Raw genomic sequence first — 21,717 nt, forward strand, 5'->3', positions numbered from 1 at the left:
TGCATATTCATATATTTTCTCTCCCTCCCTCCTCTCTCTCTCTCTCTCCCTCTCCCTGCAGGCAGAGCCTATCTGCTTAATAAAACCTCTTGCGCTTAATAAAACCTCTTGTGTGAGTTCCTGCATCCAGAGTGGTTTCTGGGTGCTTTCACTTACAGTATTGTAAATTTTAAAATGTGTCGAGAGTAGGGTTATGTGTGGTGGTGCACACGTGTGATCCCAACAACTTGGGAGGCTGAGGCAGGAGGATCACAAATTGGAAGCCAGCCTCAGCAACTTAGACCGTATGCAATTACAGAAGAACTTGTCTCAAAATAAAAAATAAATAAATAAAAAGGGCTGGGGACATGGCTCAGTGGTTAAGTGACTCTGGGTTCAATCCTCAGTACAATAAATAAATAAACCGAGAGTAAATCTTGTTATGTGTTTTTTTCACAATTAAAAAAATTGTACTCAAATTTTATAAGGGTGAAGGAAGGACACTATAACATTCTGAGCACCTACTGTGTTCTGTGGCTTACATTTTTTCTTATAGTTAATGCTTACAAAAATAAACACAACAGGGCTGGGGTTGTGGCTCAGTGGTAGAGCACTTGCCTAGCATGTGTGAGGCACTGGGTTCAGATCCTCAGTACCATCTTAAAAAATAAAATAAAGATATTAATAATCATAACAGTACCTATATATAGTACTGTCAGATTTGGCATGAACAATACCATATAGTCCTTGATGTCCCATCTGTAGCATTACCATAACTGTCAACCGTTTATCTGCTCTACAAATATATGTTAATGTTACCCGGTTAGGGGTGGCTGGATGGGGGCAGGGCATCAAGCAGCCTGCCCAGGGGCAACGAACAGCATAGCCTGCGCATGCCCGAAGGAGCAACCAATCAGGCGCTGACAAACGACCCCAGCCAATCCCAGGAGGACAGGGAGTCCTCCAGCTTCCCCTCCCCCACCCCGGGTTGTAAAAATACCGCCCCATTGGGCCACGTGCGACTTCTCCCGCCCAGAATTCTGTCTGACTTGGAAACCTTGCGAGAGCCATCCCAATAAAGTTTTTCTTTTTGATTCACATCTGGCCTGTTTTCCCTTTACCATTGTTAGATCAGGTTACCCCAGTCTGATCTTACAGTTAACACTAAAGGATTTACTATACACCTGGCCAAAGGTGTAAAAGAAGTCAGCATTTTTTTTTTCATTTCAAGCTGTTGAGGCCTGACTCAAGTCAGAAACTAACTTTGGACTCTTCAAATCTAAGGACCACATTTATGCACATGGTTTTCTTTTTTCTGTGTGATGCTACCTTTAAAACAGTAAGGGGAAGGGGATAATCACATGCCACCTGAATTCTGGTCTACTTCCATTGACTAAATACAAAGCAATACTTTCTAAATAAGAAAATTATAAAATGGTGCAGGCCTGTAATAGCAGCTACTCAGGAGGTTAAGGCAGGCAGATTACAAATTTGAAGCCAGCCTCAGCAGCTTAGCAAGATCCTATCTCAAATTTTTTAATAAAAAAAAAAAAACAATTAAGTCTTATTAATGTATTAATACTGAGGAAACGGCAAAAACATTTAAAGTAAATAAAGTGTGGGGCTGGGGCTGTAGCTCAGTGGTAGAGGGTTTGCCTCGCATGTGTGAGGCACTGGGTTCAATCCTCAGCACCATGTAAAAATAAAGATATTGTGTCCATCTACAACTAAAAAAATAAAACGAAGTAAATAAGGTGTGAATTTAGGATCGCACTTTTATTTCAAATTTTAGACTTTTAGCTTAGCTTTTATTCTAGGAAATAAAAGCCATTGTTAGCATCATATTCACCCCCAAAGCTGGAACCACCCAAATACTTTCTTCAACAATCTTGCACATTTTATTGATGATGCCAGTGCTCATCCCTGAGCACCCCAAGTGAAAAGATGTCAAAAGATAAAGAGGAAAACAAATCTGAGAGGGACCAAGTGACTAACTGTCCTCACAAGCCCAAAGCAAGTAGCTGACTGCTTTTTCATTTTAACTCAGTCCCAGCATCAACAAATCACCACTCTGGCTTTATGCAACATGTTTCCCAATTGAATAAAACAAGCTTGAATATAAAAACACTTCAGATGAAAATTTAAGTGAGAAACTTCTGTGCTTTTATCTGTTTCCAAAGAACATTACTGATGTTCTTAAAGCTTCCCAGGAGCCTTAGTGGGCAGAAATTCTAGTTACTACTTCAACACGAAGCAAACAAACAAAAAAAAAAAGTAGCTTTAATATTGTAGACTGTCCCCCCGCCCCAAAATCATCAAGGAGAGTATATAAGGGGAGGAATTACACAAGAGACTAAAAAGTCTGACATGTAGAATGAAACACTGGATTGTGACCCAATCAAAAATATTTATTAAACATTGATCACCTTATGGGATCCTAAGTCCCACTGAAGTAATACAAAGATTTCCAAGTCTTGATTCTAGGGCTTGGGGACCTAACAGTCTAAGATGTAGCTTCTCAAACTTTAATGTGTATATGAATCCCCTGAATATTTATTAGTAGATGATTACCCAACAGATCTGGAGTGGGGCTTGAGATTCTAACCAATTCCTAGGTGATGCTGATTCTGCTGGTCCACAGACCACACTTGGAGTAGCAAGAGATGCATAGATAAAGAAATGGAATAATGTGTTAGGGCATTTGGAAATCTATATGGAATACTTTGTACCTGTGTTAGAGAAGGTTTCATATATAAGGAGACAGCTGGGCTGAGTCTTATTTTCCTGATAATCACCAGGGGAAATCAAGAGGCCTACACTATAGTTCATTGACTATACAGTGAGCTGAACAGGCCATTTAGGCTTCCTGACCTTCAATTGAAGTCTTCCTCATTTGCAAAATGAGGGATTAAAAATATTAAATCCCTCACAGCCCTAAAAATGGACAACTCTAATTAGATAAATTTTAAAATCACTTAATATAAGAAGATCTGTTTAAAAGTTAGGTTGAAAGAATGTAAAAGGTTCTACTAATGAGCCTCACAAACTGACCTACAAATGAAAGTACATCAATCAATAAGAAAACAGCACTTAAGCCTTAATAGCCTCTTATACTTGTGTTTTCCTATTCAGCTCCCTACTTGTAGCTAGGCATGTGGCCTCACAGCTGAACTACTTTAAAAGAACACTATACTCACTTTGCTCAGCACAATAATACTTAACATTTATAAAGTACTTTTCATTTTCAAGGTACTTTACAAACATCAGTTAATTACTTGTCACACAATTTGCAAGTTAATTTTCATTAGTCCAATTACAAGTGGACTAGATTAAATTAAAACAGTAAATGCAGGCCACAGAGGGAGAATCAGAGCCAAGGTGAGAATGCTGGGGACTCTTTACCACCTATGCTCACAATTTTTGTAGGTGAAAACTAGCCCTCACCATGAAAGCACTATTACTAGAAATGGAAGAATCGCAATTTCTGAACATTTTGCTGAAGCTTGCCACCAAGAGCCAAAATATCATATAAGGAAAGAGAGTATTATAAAGGCTTATTTCCACCTCCCCTCAAACATTCTATATACCAAAAGAGAAAAACAAGCCAACAGTGAATGATTCCATTTTCAAAAAAATGGTTTTCGTTATATGTCAGGTTACCATCACTTTAACAAATACTTGAGATAAACCAGCTCGTGTGTGTGTGTGTGTGTGTGTGTGTGTGTGTGTGTGTGTGTGAGAGAGAGAGAGAGAGAGAGAGAGAGAGAGAGAGAGAGAGAGAGATACTGGAGATAGCCTCCTGGGCTCCATCCCCAGCCCTTATTTCACTTAGGTACTGGGGATGGAACCCAAAGGTGATTTACCACTGAGGCACATCTCTAGCCTTTTTTGTTTTTATTTTTAGACAGGGTCTCACTGAGTTGCTTAGGGGCTCCCTAAGTTGCTGAGGCTAGTTTGGAACTTGTGATCCTCCTGGGAATGCCTCCTGCCTCAGCCTACTGAGCCACTGAGATTACAGGTATGTGACACCACACCTGGAACCCCCCCCCTTTAAAAATTTTTGCGATGGGCTCTCACTAAGTTGTGGAGACTGGCCTCAAACTTGTGATCCTCCTGTTTTGGCCTCCCACGTTGCTGGGATTAGAGGTCTGTGCCACCATGCCCAGTTGATAAATCCACTTTTAAGTAGGAACAGTTTATTTTAGCTCACAATTTCAGGTTTCAGTCCATGCTTGATCAGATTATTGTTTTGGGCCTGTGGCAAGGTAGTAAATCCTAGTGGGGCAAAGATGCTCATCTCATGGCAGCCAAGAAGCAAAAAAGAGAGAGGGAAAGAGAAGAGGAAGCCAGGGTCCCAAAATCCCCTCTAAGTGTATACACCCAGTGACCTAACTTCTTTCTACTAGGTCCACCTCCTTAAGGTTTCACCATCTCCCAATAGCATCATAGGCTGGCAACTATGCCTTTAACACATAGGTCTTTGGGAGATATGCCAGATCCAAACTATAGCACATTATTATAACTCTCATGAATTTTGGCCTATTATACTTTTAAAGGATAAAGTGTTTACTAGAATGGGTTTTGAAGATGTAATCATACCCTAACTGCATACCTTCTCTTTCTATAGAGAATAGTTAAATATATCCTTTATAAATGAGAAAATACATCTTAGACATCAAGAATTATACAATAAGAAGTAATTTTATTATTTCCTTGTGATTTCTTTTTTATCCCAATGTTCCAAATGTCCTCAAAGTACGTGTAGAACCTTTATAGGTAGAAATAAAAATAAAGAATATTATTTTTTAAAACGAACCAATCTATCATTTCAGTACTTTTGATTTATGGACTAGGAGAGGAAGAAGTTTGGTATAAAAGGCTGATGAATTTGATAGTAATTTAAAAATAAGGTTAATTTTTATAAACCTGAAAGTATATAATAATTTTTTAATTTGGAAGAAAAAGATGCCTCATCTAAGTAATTAGTCATAAGAAATTGTGATTTCTTTTAGCAAAGGAAACATTATATGGAAATTTCTTAGATTAAAATAGATTTTCTACTTTCTTTGTATTTCTCCAGAGTGCCTTGTGTACAAACATACGCACACAGCATACAGCCCATTTCTTCTGTAACACAGGCTAGACCATTTCATTTTGTATTCAGTATTAAAAAGTTGCATCAAATTTTGGCATGTACATGAGTAAATGTACGCTATAAAAGTACTCTTTAAAAATTGGTGTTAAGCCATTTTCATTTTAACATTTATTATAAATCACATTTTGTAAACACTAGATAAATTACATATAACAGCTACACATAAATATACAGAAGCAAAACAAAAACAGCAGTACTTTTAACACAAGAGAAATAAACTAATATGTGTAAACATGTACAACTCAATAAAATTACTTTCACTGCTAATAATTTTTTATGAATTCAGAATGTATTCAGAAACAAAATTTAGTACACTGATTACTATCAAAGTTTAGAATTATAGAAACAACTATCATAACACTACTTATCTGTAAAAATCCTTTCAAACATTCAGAATCCAAATGACTGTCTTTAAAGACAAATTAAACTTGGCTAAAAGCTCTTATCCAACTGAAGAATGGAAAATTAGCCTTGGTTAACAGATAGTTTAGTGGAAAATCTTAAATCAACATCTCCCTTATGTGTTATATTCCTGAGTTTTTGCTAAAATATGATAGATAAAAGAACTCAGTTCATAGTTTTGTATAACATTTATTTTAGGTTTGAAAAAAGTATCATGATTATTTTAAATATGAATAATAGTACTTAATAATATAATTATGACAGGAAGGAATGTAGTTAATTTAGCTTAAGTAAGAGAAAAGTTAATGCCCTCTTGACCACTATTTGCAAAGATCATTGGTAAATTATGATCCAAATTACATTAAACATGTCACCAATTTTTGTTTACACCTTATGAAATCATTGATTTTATTGAATAGAAATTAAATGATTTTATAGAAAAAAATTAAATGATGCAGCACTAATAGTTAGCACAAGGCCAGGCACAGTGTGGGTGCTTAATATTACATACTAATTTAAAGTGAAAAGTTTTTTTAATGTATTATTTCTGCATGTTAACAAACAATTCCATGTAGTATTAGCCTGAAAATATCCAAAAGTGTTTGAAAAATGGAAATACATTTTCAGTAACAATCATAAAAGTAATTTTTACAAGTGGCCATTTTTGGTCTTAGTTTTATCAAAATAGAATTAAATTTCAGATTCTTTTTAAAAACAGTGCCACAAAAGCTGTTTTCTTATTAGCTGCTATATGAGTTGTGGATGGTAGGTTCAGTACCTTCTCACAAGATCAACCTATCAATACCTTCTGAACTAATTACTGTAGATCAAATCATATTCCTTAAGTTTCCCCTGACTGAACCTGTGCATCTGAGGATTGGGTCTAAGCGTGTGAATTTCCAAACAAGTAGATTTCCCTTGCATCCTGGCAAATTACTATGGTCAGATGGATTTGAGAAATAATGCTCTGACACAACCAAAATGATTTTATTGTATTGACCATTACTTGACATAAATGGCAAATCTAATGAAAATCAAATGTTTCAAGCTTTTCCGTAATCTGCATAGCTTATCATCATGCCTAAGTATTTCTTGCCTAAAAGTCACAAGATTATGTTCGAATTATCTTGATAGCCCACAAGAGCTGATCAAACAGCAATTACCTTTGTAAAAACTGCTGGTGATAGGGCCTCTATAGTATTAGTGTTGCATATACTTTTTCTTACCAAGAAGTATGAGTCACCTAGCAGTTGTATTAAAAAACTAAACAAAGTGGAATTTATTCAAATAGTTATACTACTTATAAAGTAGTCTTTACATAGCTGTACCAACATCAGTTAGTAGAGTTATTTGCAAAGCTGGTTATCAAACGCCTATTTCTTCTTCTTTTTCCTTTTGAGATAGAGATCTCACTATGTTGCCCAGGCTGGACTTACTCCTGAGCTCAAGTGACCCTCCTGCCTTCACTTCCCACATAGCTGGGACTACATGCACACACCATCATTCCCAGCTTTCAAATGCTTATTTCTTTAAAAAACTCAGTTTACAAAGTATTATATCAGTTCCATGTACAAAATGTCACTAGCCATATAATGCAAGTAGGAGGCAATTATTTAATGGATACATATACATGAAAAAATGTGTATAGGTTCATTCTAATTTATCAACTAGTAACAAATACTTCTAAATTAAAAAAAATAAGCAATGAAATGTATTCTCCAACAAGTATCATGGAGCATTGAGGAAAGTTGGAAAGTTTAAATTATTAGAGATTTGAAAGAACATTTAATTAGGATTAAAATCATGAACTGATAGCCACTTATATTTTCTAATAAGAGTATTATTTGCAGAACTAAACCGCAAGCTCATTGAAGTAGGTTAAATAGTTTGTAAGCTGATTAAAACTACTTAATTTAAATGAACTATTTTGAACCTCAAGTAAATGATGCTATATTCAACATGTTATTTAAAATAACCTTTAACAATTTCAGCATTAGTAAAAAAATCACTGCTAATACACAAAAGCTTATTATCAAACTCTATATACAGAAGTTGGAAAAGGCTTAATACCAAGTCCTTGGTTCCACATTGCATTTCATATTCCCATTTGTATATCCGCAAAGTTGTAGAAGCTGTCTACATCTCCAGATGCTTTTTCCTTGCTTTCTGATACAAACATCTATTTTAAATATAAACAAAAATAAATATTGTGACTCTCAAAGTCCACATCACCAACAGAACAAAGTCACAAACATTTTAACAGAAATTCAAGTAGATCATTTAGAATATTTAATCTGTAGATATTCTGTAGTATCCATTCAATATACTTTCAATAGCTGTAATATAAATTAAGCTCTTTTAAAAACCCTTATGATATAATTAAGGTCTTCATTTTCATAATACTTCAGTTGTATTTTATTATACCTGGAATCTTACTGTTTAATGCATAATATTATGAAAGCTACTGAATAAGAAGGTTTATTTAAAGAAAAGTACTCTTCGTTTCTTCTATTTTCTAATAAGAATATCTCAATAGTCTGACAAGCAAAATTCAAGATTATGTTTCCAAAGCAGCTAAAGATATATTACTAATTTTATCTTCATTATTTTTCATGGTACTGGGATTGGACCCAGGGTCTCCTGCATACCAGGCAAGCACTCTACCACTGAGCTACACCACATTTTTTGGAGACAGGGTCTTACTACATTGCCCAGGCTGGCCTCAGACTCCTGGGCTCAAGCAACCCTCCTGCTTCAACCTTCCAAGTAGCTGGGACTACAGACATGTGTCACTGCACCCATTATACATTACTAATTTTAAATGAACTATTTTCTGAACATCAATAAAGCATTACTCAGTAGAACCCTGCAAAAGTACCTTTTACAAATATTGGCCAGGAATTAGAGGAGTCCTGGGTTCTATTTTAGCTTTATCATAAGCTAGTTGTATGGTGTTGACAATGTAATATATTTCTCTTGCCTGTTTCCACACTTGTAAAATGAAAAAGCTGGATGAGAGTCTCTCTAAATCTTTCAGCTCTAAAATGTCTCAGTCATAACCATTTTCTCTCTCAGTTTCCTTTTATATTCAATCTGGTATTTCCCCTCTCCCTTAGTACTATTGTGGTAATAAAATGAGACAGAAGACAAGGTGCTTTAGATTTTGCAAATTCAACACAGAGGACAAAACAAAAAATTTCCTCTCAAATATTTATCAAAAAATAGCCAATTAGGACTGGTGTTGTAGCTCAGTGGTAGAGCACTTGCCTAGCATGTGTGAAGCACTGGATTCGATCCTCAGCACCATATATAAATAAATAAATAAAATAAAAGGTATTGTGTCCATCTACAACTAAAAATATTTTTAAATAGAGCCAATTACATATTTATTCATTTAATCCTCTTATATGATTTATTTTAGGTTATATTAAGTTTATTAAATTTATTATTGCAAACATTTTAAGCATACAAATGCAAATGTTTACAGTGACTTCTTTTTAATTTTTAAAAATTCATTTTAGTTGCATACAACACTGGGATACACCCTGACATAATCACAAAAGCATGGAACACAACCCACTCCATTTCAGTCCCCAGCACTCCCCCCAAAACCCCCTACTCCCCTCTCTCCACTCCAGACATCCATCTTCAATTCATTTACAGTTTACTTTTTTTTGTTTTAATTAGTGTCCTGTGGATACACCCAATGTCGGGCCCCACTGTGTCTCATCCATGCATGCACATAGGAAATTTAGGTCAGATTCATTCCACTATTTTTCCCCATTTGCTGTCTGTTCTTCCTCCTCCTTCTCAATCCCCTTCATCAACTCTACAGATCTTTCTTTCATTTTGATGAAATTCCTTAAGTGTCAAATTCTTAGAGTAACCTCAGCAGCATACCATACTTAGAAAATGCCCACATGTAATGATTTCTAGATATTCCTCAAGTTCAATTTTTGGTGATAAATTACTGAAGCAAATAAGAATGAAACTTGGGAAAGAGAATTGTCCATCTAAAGAATAAAATCTTAGGGGCTGGGGTTGTAGCTCAGTGGTGGAGCACTTGCCTAGCATGTGTGAGGTAGTGGGTCTGATCCTCAGCACCATGTAAAAACAAATAAATAAAATAAAGGTATTGTGTCCATCTACAACTAAAATTTTTTTTTAAAAATTAAAAAATAAAAAGAATATAATCTTAGAAATAAAATACTTTTCAATACATAATATTTTTAAAATGCAAGGAACTTGAGACATTTGATGACATTTTACTTTAGAAACCTTTACTATGTACTATCAAAGGTTTTTAATAAGCAGATTCTTAATTTCTGACCATTTTAGGCAATTAAAAAATTGTTTGGCAAGGAGAAAAAAACAAAACTTAGTTCCCATTTATCATAGGTTCTAAGAATTATGATGTGCTGTTTTTTTTATTCCAAGGAACACCAAAGTATAAAAGGAAAAAAGATGAAATTAAATATAAGGAAAAAAGATGAAATTAAAGCTTAGATTGAAATGTAGTAATGAAGTCTTGTACCTTGGTCCCATTGAATATCTCGTTTACAATACGTTGACATCCTTCTACAGCACCATCTCCATTAAATTCCAAAGCAATCACAGGACCTATAAGCAAACCCAAGAAGTGTTTTCTTAGCATGAACACAAATATATTCTAAAATTATTCTTTGTATTCTTCCCTGAAGAATCTCCAGCATCTTCCTTGGGGGCGAGAGAAAAGGAAGAGGGAAGTAGACAGATGGGGCACATCATCTCAGTTTCTTCTTCCTACACTAATCATGAAACAAATTAACATCATCTCATGATGAATAGCTTCGATGCTATTATAGGACTAGTGTCACATTTTTAAAGTGTTGTAAATAGTCTGGCTTTTATTCTCCTATAAAAGCCACAGAATCTACACTGATTTAGCAATAGAAAGAATACTTGATAAAATAGCAAATAAGATCAAAAGCAATCCAAGAAGTAGGTCTTGCCAGGCAGCCAGCCTTGCTTCCAACTCTCCTACTTACCAGCCAAGTTTTGGGCCATCAACAATGGAGCTAAGCCAAATAGGAACTGAGGCAAGGCACCAATGCCCATCTGAAAGTATTTTCCTTGAGTGTGTTTCAAAGCTACATTCTAGGAACAAAGATCATTTTTAAAAATCCTTTGAATGAAGGATTTGTGTCTCTTTTCCCTTAATTTGAACACTTTAAAAAACTCCCTGTACCTTAAATTTTGGAGTAGAGATTCATGACTTAATCTTTGATAAGCTTGGATTGAAATGCAGAATTGGCCTTACTGATGTTAAGCTGTTGGCAAGTGTAGCCATAAATTCCATGAGCAAAATATGCTCTTTAATTCAATTAATACTTATTCAACTTTCACTGTATTCCTAACAGATTTGATTTTTATTTCCTACAGTGACTGGGAAGTCCTGACCTCCAGGGAATTACACATTTCTTAAAAGAAGACATAGCTCATTAAACAAATACAAACCAACATAGAATGAAGTACTAAGTATGAAATACCAAGGTGAATTAATATGAAATACTAAGTTGAGTGTAGCCATGTGCCACAGGACAAAGCACAAGAATGAGAAAGAAAAGATCACACTACATCGGGCACCAAAATAACTGAATGCTTACAATTTAACACAGACAACATATACAGAAAAGGCAGGATATACAGCAGTCAACTATGCACTTAGACACAGAACAAATTAAAGTATGAGTTTTTCAGCATCACAGTGTATAGATCAAGATAGGTACTGGATAAAGAAAAGAAGGTAACTGGGGACATTTTGTTGCTCTCAGCAAGGCTCTGTGGAGATAACATTAGGAGGGCATCAAATGGAGCAAGGGACAAATGAGTTAAAAATAGGCACAATTTTAAAGGGAGGCTTAACAGGAAAAGGTTCTTAGAGAACCTGCTTCAACTCATGGATCTGTTTAGAAAGTTTGACTCATGTAAAAATATAAATATTACGGGAGGAAAACTTAAGAAAAATGTTTACCTAAGGGGTATTATAGTTTGTATCTTAAATATCCCCCAAAAGCCCATTTGTTGAAGGCTTGGTCCCCAATGTAATAGTGTTCAGAGGTGGGGCCTTTGGAGGGTGACTGGATCATGAAGGCTCTGACTTCATGAATGGATTAATCCACTTATGGATTCATAGCTTAAGGGGCTTGGGGAGATGGGGCCTTATTATAAAGGTGAGCTCACTCTGTTTCCTGACCACCATGAGGTGAGCAGCTCTGTCCCACCATGAGCTCCCCACCATGATGTTCTGCCTCACCACAGGCCCAGAAACATTGGAGGCAGATGGGAATGGACTGAGGCCTCTGAAACCATGAGCCAAAGTGAGTCTTTCCTTCTTTGAGTAAGTACTCAGTTATGGAAAGCTGACTAACAGAGGAGGAGAGGGGACCGGGTAGAAAGGACAGGGATAGAAGTGATACTGCTCTGAATATACATTTCTGAGTATAATTTTGATGTTGGATATCATATCAATACCTCAAAAAACAAAATTAAATATGGGACTAAAAAGCAAAAGCAGTTCCAAAAAGTAAAAACAAGCTGAAACAAATGAATCTAACTGTATATTAAGTTAGTGACATGACCACACAGAGAAAAGAATTATTCCAACCAACCTTACGAGGCAATATTTTGCCTGTACACCCTCAGTGGAATATGGTCTAAGGATAAAAAGATAGAAGGAAATCTTAAAATTTCAGTAATCTCAGTTTTAGTAGTAAAATTTGCTGTTATCCTGAAACTGTTACATGCATATGATAGGATAAGTTAAAGCAATATTATAAGGAACCAAAATTTTCAGAACAAAAGTAGTATAAAATGAAAAAATTTAAAGAAGCTTATATTAGCTGTGAGTTGGTACTATAGTTTGGATATTAAATGTATCATGAAGGCCCTTGTGTTAAAGGCTTGGTCTTCATACCATGGTGCTATTTGGAGGTAGTGTAAACGCATATAAGAGGTAGTGTCTAGTGGGAGGTCTTAGGTCATTGGGGTGATTGTGGGACTCTGGTCTCTTTCTCCCTTTCATTCCAGCCATGAGGTGAACAGGATTCCTCTGCCACATGCTCCTGCCATGGGGTGCTGTGCTATATACAACATACCTAAAGCAGCAGGGCCAACTGGTCATGGGCTGAAACCTTCAAAACTGTGAGCCAAAACCAAACCTTTCCTTTTTATTACATTGATTATCTCAGGTATTTTGTTACAGTAATGGAAAACTGACTAACATAGTTGCTAATTGTTAAAGCTGGGTGATAAGCATGGGGGTTTGTTAAACTATTCCTTTTTTGTTTAAAAATTTTCATTAAAAACGAAAGATATGATTGGCAGGGTTAGAACAGTCTTGACGGAGAATAGCTTCCTATATATTTTGTAATAAAACACAGGTAAGTTAACCTTATGAAAGAGAAGCTTATAATCATACTTTTTTCATTTAGAAATGTCAGTGTGAACTCATGATCTCTTTTGCTTAGAAAAACACCCTTAGTTCCTGGCTATCTACTGGACAAGATTAAAGGAAATGACCGTCCAGTAATAAATAACACCTGTGTTTCTAAATATCATTCCGTACTAACAAGAACTAAATAATTTTAGAAAAATAGATAATTCCATGTCTAGGAAAAGAAATGGATTAAGATCAACCTGGAAAATCTTTTTTTTTTTTTATACTGGGGATCAAACCCAGGGTCTCACACGTACAACAAGCACTCAAACACTGAGTTATATGGTGCAGCCTGATCTGGAACATCTTGTTGAGCCAAAAAGCAATGAAGCTATCAAAGGCTAATGGAATTGTATGAAAAGGACACAGAAACCAGCCTTAAGGAGCTCCCACTGGCCAAAGATGAGACATGGTAAAATAAGGAGGATTAAATCGTGCAGTTTATTAAAACCCTGATATATAAAAATTCATGAGTTCATAATTATATTTAGAAAAAGAAACAAAACTCACCATATACCACTGGAGGCTGCCAGGGTACCAATTCATTACTGTCAAAATTGATGCTTATTTTCCCCTTTATAAACTCTGTTTTTCTAATATGAAGCATATTTCAAGTTAGCTAAACACCTCTGGCATACAAGGAGAAATTCTGTTAATATCCATTAATAAATGCAGAGGTAGTGATACAATCAGAAAATGATCATTTTGCAATTCCTATTAAAATAACTGGTTTACACAAAAATCATTGTTTGTAGCATCCTATAGGGATGCTACCCTGAAAAGGTCATTACCACCTGAACCCACTGATCAATTTTAGCATGACTGAAAGTACACAAATATGATTTGCTTTCTCATTTAAAGCAAAAGGAAATAGTACGGCCTATGAAGAATTCTTGCCAATAAAATATTAAATCTGAATGTAAATAAGGCTTTGATCTAACTTCTAGTCTATAAAATATATAGAAGAACAAATTGGTTCCAAGAAAACTAAAAGACAATTGACCAAATGTCTTTCACAAGACAAAGGCATGAAACAAAAAGAGGAGGAAGAATATCTGGTTTTGGTTAAGAGATAAAATACAAAACAACCAATTACAATGAGTGGGCCTATGTTGGATCTGGATCAAATTAACTGTAAAACTACATAAAGAATTCTGTTAGATAACTGGAGCAATTTGCATATGGATGGGGTATTAGATGATCTTAAGGAATTATTGTTTACTGTTAGATGTGATAATGCATTGTAGATACTTAAGAAAATTGTTTTGTTTTCTCTCAGATAGACTAAAATGTTTAGGGATGAAATGACAGGACAAATCAAAATTTGATTACAAAATATTTTAGCAAAAAAAGGAGATTATAGATTTTATTTTTTGTACTGTGGATTGAACCCAGGGGCACTTAACCACTGAGCCACATCTCCAGCCCTTTTACTTTTAATTTTGAGACAGGGTCTCATTAAGTTGCTTAGGGCCTCACTAAGTTGCTGAGGATGGCATTGAACTTGTGATCCTTCTGCTTCAAAGCCTCCGAGTCACTGGGATATAGACATGTACCACTGCACCAGGCAGACTATAGATTTTTTTAAAGTATGGAAAAAACTTGATGAAACTAGGGGATGGGACACATGGGGTCACTGAACTCTACTTTAAAAAAAATTATTTTTAGTTGTAGATGGACACAATACCTTTATTTTATTTATTCATTTTTATGTGGTACTAAGGATCGAACCCAGTGCCTCACATGTGCTAGGCAAGCACTCTACCGCTGAGCTACAACCCCAGCCCTGAACTCTACTTTTAAGTAGAGATAGTACATATGGAAATTTCCAAAAGCACTGAAATAAAAAGAAGAAGCTGATAATAAAATGTAGGGTTTCCAGTTTCACAGAGAGGAAAAATGTGAACTTAGTTGGAATAGAGAATACTTTTATTCAGAATCACTACAAGAAAGAATATATATTTTTTTAAAGTTAGGCATTTATTACTGAAATTTCCTGTTCTCTATAGAGAGAACAGAATTTAGAATACAGAAATACAATTTTGGTAGAATTACATAGGCATGTAATTTGGTTAATATTATTTAACTAGAATATAATGAATTTCTAATAAGCAACATAATAATATTCCAACAAAGAAATACGAACAGTGTACCACTGCATCAGTTTTGATTAACATGTGGATAATCCTAAATTAAAAAAAAAAAACCACTATTTGTGGACAATGCATTCCCCCCCACCACAATTATAGCTGGAGATGTCGACACTCCTCTCTCATCAGTGTTAGGAACAAGGTGGCAGAAAATCAGCAAGGATACAGATGACTTAAATAGCACTATCATCAAGCTGACCTAGTGGTAATTTATAGAACATTCCATCAAGCAACAGCAGGTACACATTCTTCTCACGTGCACACGGAATATTCACCAAGACAGACCATATTCCATGCCATAAAACAAACTCTAACTTGCTAAAGAAAACAGAAATCATACAAATATACATTCTTAAACCATAAGATTAAAAAATCTGGAAATCAATAACAAATATATCTGGACAATCCCCAAATGTTTGGATATCATATTTCTAAGCAAAGCATGGATCAAGAGTAAAGTCTCTATAGGAACTAAAAATATTTTTAACTAAGTCAAGGGTCAACCTACTTTCTCTGTAAAGGGCAAGAGAGGAAATATTTTAGGATTTGTGTGCCACACAGTGTCTGTCACTAATCAATAACTAATCAGTTCTACTGTTGTATCACAAAACATAACAGATTAAAGAATGAGCATGGCTGCGCTCCAATAAAACTTCATTTACTAAAGCAAGCAGTGGGCCATATTTTTGCCAAACTCTGAATTAAATGAAAATGAAAATACACATATTGACATTTACAAGATACAGTCATAGTACTTAAAGGAAAAATGTTAACATTAAATACATACACAGTGGATCCTCATTGGCAAATCCCTTTATTGTGAATTTGCCTACTTGCTAAAATTCATTTGTCAAATCAATACTTGCAAAAAATCAAAACTTGCAGTGTTTTCATGGTTTTTCTTGGACTTGCAGAGCTGCAAAAAACTGATGTGAATGTTCCCATCTGAAGCCGAACAAGCAGATGCTCTCCGCCTTCTTGGTTCAGCTCTTATACTCTAAACGAGTGTTCAGTTTTGCCGTCTGGGTAGTGCCATATTTTTCATATTTTTGTGTTTTCCATCATTTCCCTATTTAAAATGGCCCCCAAATATGGCGCTGAAGTGCTGCCTAGTGTTCCTAAGCTGAGGAAAGTTTTTCTGTACTTCATGAGAAAATATGCATTAGATAAGCTTCTAAGTTATAAGTGCTGTTAGATGTGATTTTGATGTTAATGTATCAACAGTATAGTGTATCTAAAATCAATACCTATACTCAAACCTAAAGAAACAAAAGAAAGAGCAAATCAAATCTAAAGCTAGTGAAAAGAAGGAAATAAATAAATACTGGAGCAGAAATCAATGAGATTGAAAAGAAAAACAATAAAGAAAAATCAATGAAACAAAAAACCATTTCTGGGGCTGGGACTAGGGCTCAGTAGTGGCGTGCTTGCCCCACATGCATGAGGCACTGGGTTTGATCCTCAGCACCACATAAAAATAAATAAAATAAAGGTATTGTGTCTATCGACAACTAAAAAATTAAACAAAAAACATTTCTTCAAAATTATCAACAAAATGATAAACTTTATATGAAAAGATGGTGAACATCACTAATCATCAGGGAAATGCAAATTGAAACCATAATAAGATATCAGTCCTTACATGTTAGGATGTTATTATCAAAAAGAGAAGAGAAGCGGGTGTGGTGGCACATGCCTACAATTCCAGTGATTTGGGAGGCTGAGGCAGGAGGATTGCAAGTTCAAGTCCAGCCTCTCAGCAACTTAGTGAGGTCCTAAGAAACTTTGTGAGAATCTGTCTCAAAAAATAAAAAGGGCAAAAATAAATAAATAAATAAAAATAAAAAGGGCTGGGGATGAAGCTCAGTGGTAAAGCACCTGTGGTCTCAATCACCAGTACCAAAGGGGATGTGGAACAAAGAGAACCCTTGTGCACTGTTGGTGGGACTGTAAATTTCTAGTCATTATGGAGATTGGTTACTCAAAATATTAAAAATATGACTACCATATGATTCAGTAATCCTATATAAAGTATAAAGACAAAGGAAATAAAATTATTATCTGGGAGAGATATTTGTACCCCCATGTTCACTGTAGCATTACTCATAATAGAAAAGACTTGGAATGAATGTAAGTATCTACTGACAGATGAATGGAGAAAGAAAATGTGGCATACATATACAACAGAATATTATTCAGCCATAAAAAGAAGGAAATCCTGCCATTTGAACCTGGAGGGCATTATGCCCAATGAAATAAATCAGAAAAAGTAAGACAAATACTGTATGATCTTACTTAGATGTGGAATCTAAAATACTGAACTGACAGAAATGTAGAAAAAAATGGTGGTTGCCAGGGGAGGGGGGTATGAAATCTTAGTCAAAGCATACTAACTTGCAATTATAAGATGAGTAAATTGGGCATGGTTATGTAGCTCAGTGGTAGAATAAGCAGCTTGCCTAGCATGCAAAAGGCAAAGGGTTTGATTCCCAGCACTGCAAAAGAAGTTCTAGCAATTTAATATATAGTATGGTGACCACAGTTAACAATACTGTATTGCAAATTTGCATTTGCTGAGAGTAGATCTTAAATGTTCTTAATACAAACAAAATGGCAACTATGTGAGGCAATGGATATATTAACTGACTTGATTATGGTTTATTTGGCAATTATACATGAATAAGCTAGCAAAATAAAAACACAGTCAACCAAACAAAAGATAAATATCTAGGCTGATGGGAGCATTAGAGTGAGAGTGAGAGTGATGGGGAGGGGACTCCAATTAGCAACAGTAGGAATGAAAGAGGGACATCACTACTGATCGATCCCACAGGCAATAATACTACAAACAACTCTATGCCCATGGATTCAATAACTTAGATAAGTCCAACAATTCCCTGAAGACACGAACTATAAAATTCACTCAAAGAATAATAGCCCACAGTTCTATGTATAATAAACTAATTAAATTTATAGCTAAAAGTCTTCCAAAAAAGAAATCTCCAGGCCCACATAATTTCACTGGCGAATTCTACTATACATTTAAAGAAGAAATGATACTAATTTTCTGCAGTTGCTTCAAGATCATAAAAGAGGATACTTTCCAATTCATTTTATGAGGCTAGCATTATCCTAATGCAAAAACCAGAGGAAGATATTATAAAAAAGGAAAACTTACAGACCAACATCCCTCATGAACAAGTATGCAAATATCCCCACAAAATATTAGCAGGCTGGGGGTATTGTCAAGTGGTATAGTGTGTGTTGAGCATATACAAGGCCCTGGGTTCAATTCCCAGTACCAAAAACAAAACCAAAAATTACACATATATTATCAAACTGAATCTAGCAATATCAAAGGAAAAATATGTCATCATGAAGGAGGTTCATGAAGGCTAGTTCAACATTCAGTTATTAATAAAAGTAATTTAATGGATTAAATGAATAAATAGTAAAAATATGATCATGTTGATAAATGCAGAAAAAGCATTCAACAAAATTCATTATCCATGTATGATAAAAACTCAACAAACTAGGAATAGACAAAAACTCCCATAACATAACAAAGGTATGTGTGAAAAAACTATAGATAGCATCATTCTTAATGGTGAGACTGGACACTTGTACCTTGGGAGAAGGAAGGAGGAAAGGATGTCCTCTCTCATTATTCTGTATATACCATAGTGGAAATCCTAGTTAGTATAATAATGCAGGAAAAAGAAATAAAAGCATACATATAGAAAAATAAGAGTTGGATGCAGTGGTAAGTGCCTATAATCCCAGCAACTCAGAAGGATGAGGCAGAAGGATTGCAAGATCAAGGGCAGCCTCAGCAACTTAGTAGACCCTGTCTCAAAATAAAAAATAAAATGGACTAGGGATGTAGCTCAGTTGTAAAGTGCCCCTGGGTTAAATCCCCAGTCCAAAAAAAGAAAAAAGAAGAAATAGAACCGTTTCTATTAACAAAGGACATAAATACCTAGAAAATTACCATGGTTATGTAAGATACTAAAACTAGGAAAACTCCTTGAAAAGTAAGTGAGAGCTATTTGTACTATCTTGACAATTTTCCCATGAATCTAAAATTATTCCAAGATAAAAAGTTGATTAAAAGAATGGGAGATAACCATGACACACCTGTTATAAATCTGATAATAGGGCTATGGGGTATATAGCTCAGTGGCAGAGCACTTGCCTAGCATACAGGAGGACCTGGGTTCAATCCCCAACAACAAAAAGGAAAAAAAAAAAAAAAGAGAAAACTGACAATACCAAATGCTGTTAAGGATCCATAGTAACAGGAAATGTCCTTCATGGCTGGCAAAAATGCAAAATAGTACAGCCACTTAGGAAAAGAGTATTGTGATTTCATTTTTTCTTCATATATAAAGCACTTCTTTACCGTGTGTGTGTGGTCTTGCTATATTGTCCAGGCTGGCCTCGAATTCTGGGTCAAGCAATCCTACCTCAGCCTCTCAAGTTACTGGGACTACAGGCATGTGTCATCACACCCAGCAGTTTGGCAGTTTCTTATAAAGTTAAACATATACTCTCCATACCAATTGACAATCCCACTGCTATGTGTTTACCCAAGCAATATGAAAAGTTACATATACTCCAAAACCTATACATACAATTTATAGTACCTTTATTTGTAATTTGCAAAAACTGGAAACAATCACAGTATTCCAGCAAGTGAAGGGAAAAACAAACTGTGGTACATCCACAGAAGGAATACTATTCATCAATAAAAAGAAACAAGTTATTGAGTCTCCCAGCAAGATGGCTGAATCATAAATGTATTTTAATAAATGAAAGAAGCCAAACCCCAAAGGCTACATAGTATATGGTTCCATTTACGGTACATTGTGGAAAAGGCCAAATTACAGAGATAAAAACCAAGTCAGCTGCTGGGATCTGTGGTTGACTGACTATAAAAAGGGGCCACACAAGGGAAATTTGTAGGTTGTAACTGCTTTCTATAGTACTGGGGTGTTGGATGCTATACATCTGTCAAAACCCATGCAGACGGAACTGTATTTTGAGTAGTTACTACAAGGCCAAATGCACTCTAGTGGTAAATAAGATTTCCACAGGGTTATGGGTTAGTAACTCTAAAACTACACTATATGTATGCTAGAGACAAACAAGTACATGACTAAATTATAGATAATGGGAGCCAAATTATTCACTTTCGGAGTAAGTCACAAGAAAGCAAAGGAAGAGAGGCTAGAATGAACCCTGTGGTGTCCAAATAAGGTCAAAGATATTTGAATGTATATACAGAGAGATAAAAAACTAATTACAGATATTGTGTATATATGGGTTAATAGTCAAACATACATTTCCTACCTCTGTCTGTTGAAAAGGCCTAGAACCAGTGGGACCCCTAGGAGTAATGGGTTATACCTAATACCCAGACCTTGGTTTCCAACCATTCTAAAACACGAGTCAGCAGGTTTCCTTAAAGAAAAGGTTGAAATTATTTCTGGGGCAAAGAAAATACAGGATGAGCCTGGAATATCTTCTACAGCCAGAAGGTAAAGAAGTGTTAAAAAATCACAAGGATGAGGATATGTCAAAGGGACAGAGAAGCCAACCCAGAAAAGCTCCCTATGGTTAAAACTGGAACAACTTGATAGTATTGAATTGTAACCAAACAATAATATACATAGCTTTGAGTCAATTATGATAGAAATAAATGGTTGAATAAATGAAAGGGGGAGAAAAAACAAATCTCTTATAGAAGAATTATGAATAATGTATGTGGATACTGCTTCCTCCAGAAGGGGGGCTTAATTCTCTCCTTGAGTTTAGGCTAGTCTTAGTGATTCACGTCCAAAGACTAGAGTATGGAAAGAGAAACAAACTTCTCAGAGAAGAAATCTGGCAGATACCACTTCATACTGATACCAGGTGCCCCATGATGTTATATGTAAACAAGGGCACTTTGCCTCCTCTCCAAAACCCATAACCCCGGTTTAAGTAGACAAAACATCAAACCCATGTTGAGGGACATTCTTCAAAATAATTGACCAGAACTGTTAAAAAAAAGTCAAGGCTATAAAAAAAAGGACAGCCTGAGGAACTATCAGAAATTGGAGGAGATTAATGAAACATAGCAAGTAAAAACAATGAGGGAGGGGCTGTGGTTTTGGCTCAGTGGTAGAGCACTTGCCTAGCACATTGTGAGGCCCTGGGTTTGATCCTCAGCACCACATAAAAATAAAAAAAGATATTGTGTCCTCCTAAAATATGTATATATATATATATATATAAATATTTTCATATATATATATATATTTAAAAACAATGTGGGATCCTGAATTGAAATCTGAAACTAAAAAATGACATAAGTGGAAAAACTGGTGAAATCTGAATAAAGTCTATAGTTGAAGTTAAACAGCATTTTACTGATGTAAATTTTTTAAAAATTTTTATTGTAAACAAATGGATACATGTTGTTCTGTTTGTACATGGAGTAACAGCATACCATTTGCGTAATCATACATTCACATAGGGTAATGAGGTTTGATTCATTCTGTTATTTTTTC

The 21,717-nt window shown here is 35.3% G+C and overlaps 1 protein-coding gene across 2 annotated transcripts in view; it reads right to left on the minus strand.

Moving 5' to 3' along the window:
• RP2 (RP2 activator of ARL3 GTPase) overlaps positions 1–21,717 on the minus strand; it is a 57,049-nt gene that overhangs the window by 7,025 nt on the left and 28,307 nt on the right. Inside the window, exons 4-6 of one of the 2 annotated variants that reach the window (XM_079123545.1) lie at positions 10,071–10,156; positions 7,607–7,715; positions 1,523–4,747 (exon numbers count right to left, since the gene is read on the minus strand). In XM_079123545.1, coding sequence (XP_078979671.1) covers positions 7,632–7,715; positions 10,071–10,156 — 170 coding nt within the window. In that variant the 3' untranslated portion in view covers positions 1,523–4,747; positions 7,607–7,631. Of the gene's footprint in view, positions 1–1,522; positions 4,748–7,606; positions 7,716–10,070; positions 10,157–21,717 lie in introns of those variants that run through there. The other variant, XM_079123546.1, reaches the window with a different exon arrangement.

This window comes from Sciurus vulgaris (genome assembly GCF_902686455.1).
Source record: "Sciurus vulgaris genome assembly, chromosome: X".
Lineage (NCBI taxonomy): Eukaryota > Metazoa > Chordata > Mammalia > Rodentia > Sciuridae > Sciurus > Sciurus vulgaris.